Raw genomic sequence first — 2,185 nt, forward strand, 5'->3', positions numbered from 1 at the left:
TGACCTGCCAGAATTTGGCTGTGTGCTTTGGACCAGTATTATTAAGTCAGAGGCAAGAAACTTCAACCCATAACAACAGAGTCTTTACTGATTCAGAAGAACTTGCAAGTGCTTTGGATTTTAAAAAGCATATTGAAGTTCTTCATTATTTACTCCAGCTCTGGCCAGGTAAGTAATTTTGCAAAAATATTCTCTTTCAATGATAGGGTGTTTGATTTAGCTAATCATTAATATGTGCATATCTCGTTGAACAAAATCTTCTCTAGATTTTGCTTTTACATATAGTTATGAATGAATACCTGCCCTTTAGATTTTTTTCATCTGAATTTTCTGCGTTTGCTAATAGCATTGCAGACATAGAGATCAACGTACAACTTAGGTTTGATCAGATGTGGTTTTGAACCCTGGTTGTGCCACTTACTAGTGATCTGACCTTGGACAGGTTCCTTAACATCTGAGAGCCTCAGAATCATTTTTTGTCATATGGATGTAATAATATGTTTATAGATTTTATATGAAGATTAAGTAAACAGATATGTAAAGTGCTCAGCACAGCTCTTGACACATATGAGGTACCCAGTAAATACTGTCCTTACTCTTCTCATTTTTAGTTCAACCAGTATGAAGCAGAATTCGTTTTTCTCTTTGAATCAGTTCTTCCTGACACATCTTTCCTATATTCATTCTTCGGATTATCCCAGCTTGAACTGGCAGTTATCTTTGACTTTATCTTCCTTATCCACTCCTTATTCCAGTCCATAACCTAAGACTAGCTGGGTGTAGTGTCTCATGCCTGTATTACCAGCACTCTGGGAGGCCAAGGCAGGTAATTGCTTGAGTTCAGGAGTTCAAGACCAGCCTAAGTAAGAGTGAGACTCCAACTCTGAAAATAGCCAGGCGTTGTGATGGGCGCCTGACAAGAGGATTGCTTGAGCTCAAGAGTTTGAGGTTGCTGTGAGCTGTGATACCAGGGCAATAAAGTGAGACGCTGCCTCAGAAAAAAAAAACAAAACCTAAGACTGACAGTTATTTTCCTAATATATCTCTTATGCAGTTTTAGAACTAAATAAATATGTATTTAATTACATGCTGTATAAAGAATCCTGTATTTAAGTTCCAAAATTTTCTTATGGTAACCCCCCCACTGCCTCCACTCACAGAGCTGCTTAGTGTGGAGCGCAGAAGGGAGGGGTCAGGCTTGGCGTCACTGGAGCACTTGCCTGCAGGCTGGGTTCAGGCAGAGACTGACTTCTTCAAGCCTCAGTTTGCTGCTCTCTCAATAGTGCCTGCCTGGGTGTTGTGTGAAGACTGGATCCATCCAAAGCAGTGAGCAAAGTGTTTAACATGAAACAAGCCCTCAGTGCACGTCGTCTGATTCTCACTTACTGATGTAGATCAGAGGGAAATTCCAAAGTACAAAGGAATGCTTGATTTCATCTTTTATTTAACCTCAAATTCTTGGGCTTAAGCAATCCTATTGCCTCAGCCTCTGGAATAGCTGGGACTTCAGATGCCCACTACAACACCTGGCTAATTTTTTTATTTTTAGTAGAGATGGGTCTTGCCCTTGCTCAGACTGGTCTCGAACTCTTGAGCTCAAGTAATGCATCTGCCTTGGTCTCCCAGAGTTGCTAGGGTTACAGGAGTGAGCCATGGCACCCAGCCCCAGTTTAGTCTTTTGAAATAAATCTGACTAATTTTAAAAGTGAATTAAACACTAAGTTAATAAAATGTTCAACTTTTAAATTTGTTAAATTAAAATTTTACTTTTTTTTAAAATGCAGGCTTAAAAATTATTCTAATATCTATTTTAATGGAATTTAAATGTATTTTAATTATTTAAAAATCCCTAATCAAGATTCTCAGGATAATTGGGATGATTTCAGCATTTGATGCTTAACTTAAGGGGTCTCTCAAGTTTTAAATGTGTGTTTTCTTTTTCCTAGAACAGCTGTAAGTCTAATAAACATCAGGAATTTGGAAAAAAGCCATCTTATCATTGTAGCCACAAATGAAAACTTGCTTCCCTAAAGACACAATTAGGTTTACTGTCAGTACCTCCGTTCTTGTCATGAATTCTGTATCCGAGGTCACTATCATTTTATCATTTTGTAATAGTTACCTTAGTTTTGGGTTTGTGAGCAGAAGCAATTTATATTCTGTGTTATAGGAAAAGTAGGTTCAT

At 37.9% G+C, this 2,185-nt stretch overlaps 1 protein-coding gene across 1 annotated transcript in view; it reads left to right on the forward strand.

The window, feature by feature from the left end:
* SYDE2 (synapse defective Rho GTPase homolog 2) overlaps positions 1 to 2,185 on the forward strand; it is a 38,980-nt gene that overhangs the window by 32,735 nt on the left and 4,060 nt on the right. Inside the window, exon 5 of the mRNA XM_023509884.1 lies at positions 7 to 168. Within this exon, the coding sequence (XP_023365652.1) occupies positions 7 to 168 (162 nt within the window). The remainder of the gene's footprint in view (positions 1 to 6; positions 169 to 2,185) is intronic.

This window comes from Otolemur garnettii, unplaced genomic scaffold, assembly GCF_000181295.1.
Source record: "Otolemur garnettii isolate 467f Iridium unplaced genomic scaffold, OtoGar3 scaffold00010, whole genome shotgun sequence".
NCBI lineage: Eukaryota > Metazoa > Chordata > Mammalia > Primates > Galagidae > Otolemur > Otolemur garnettii.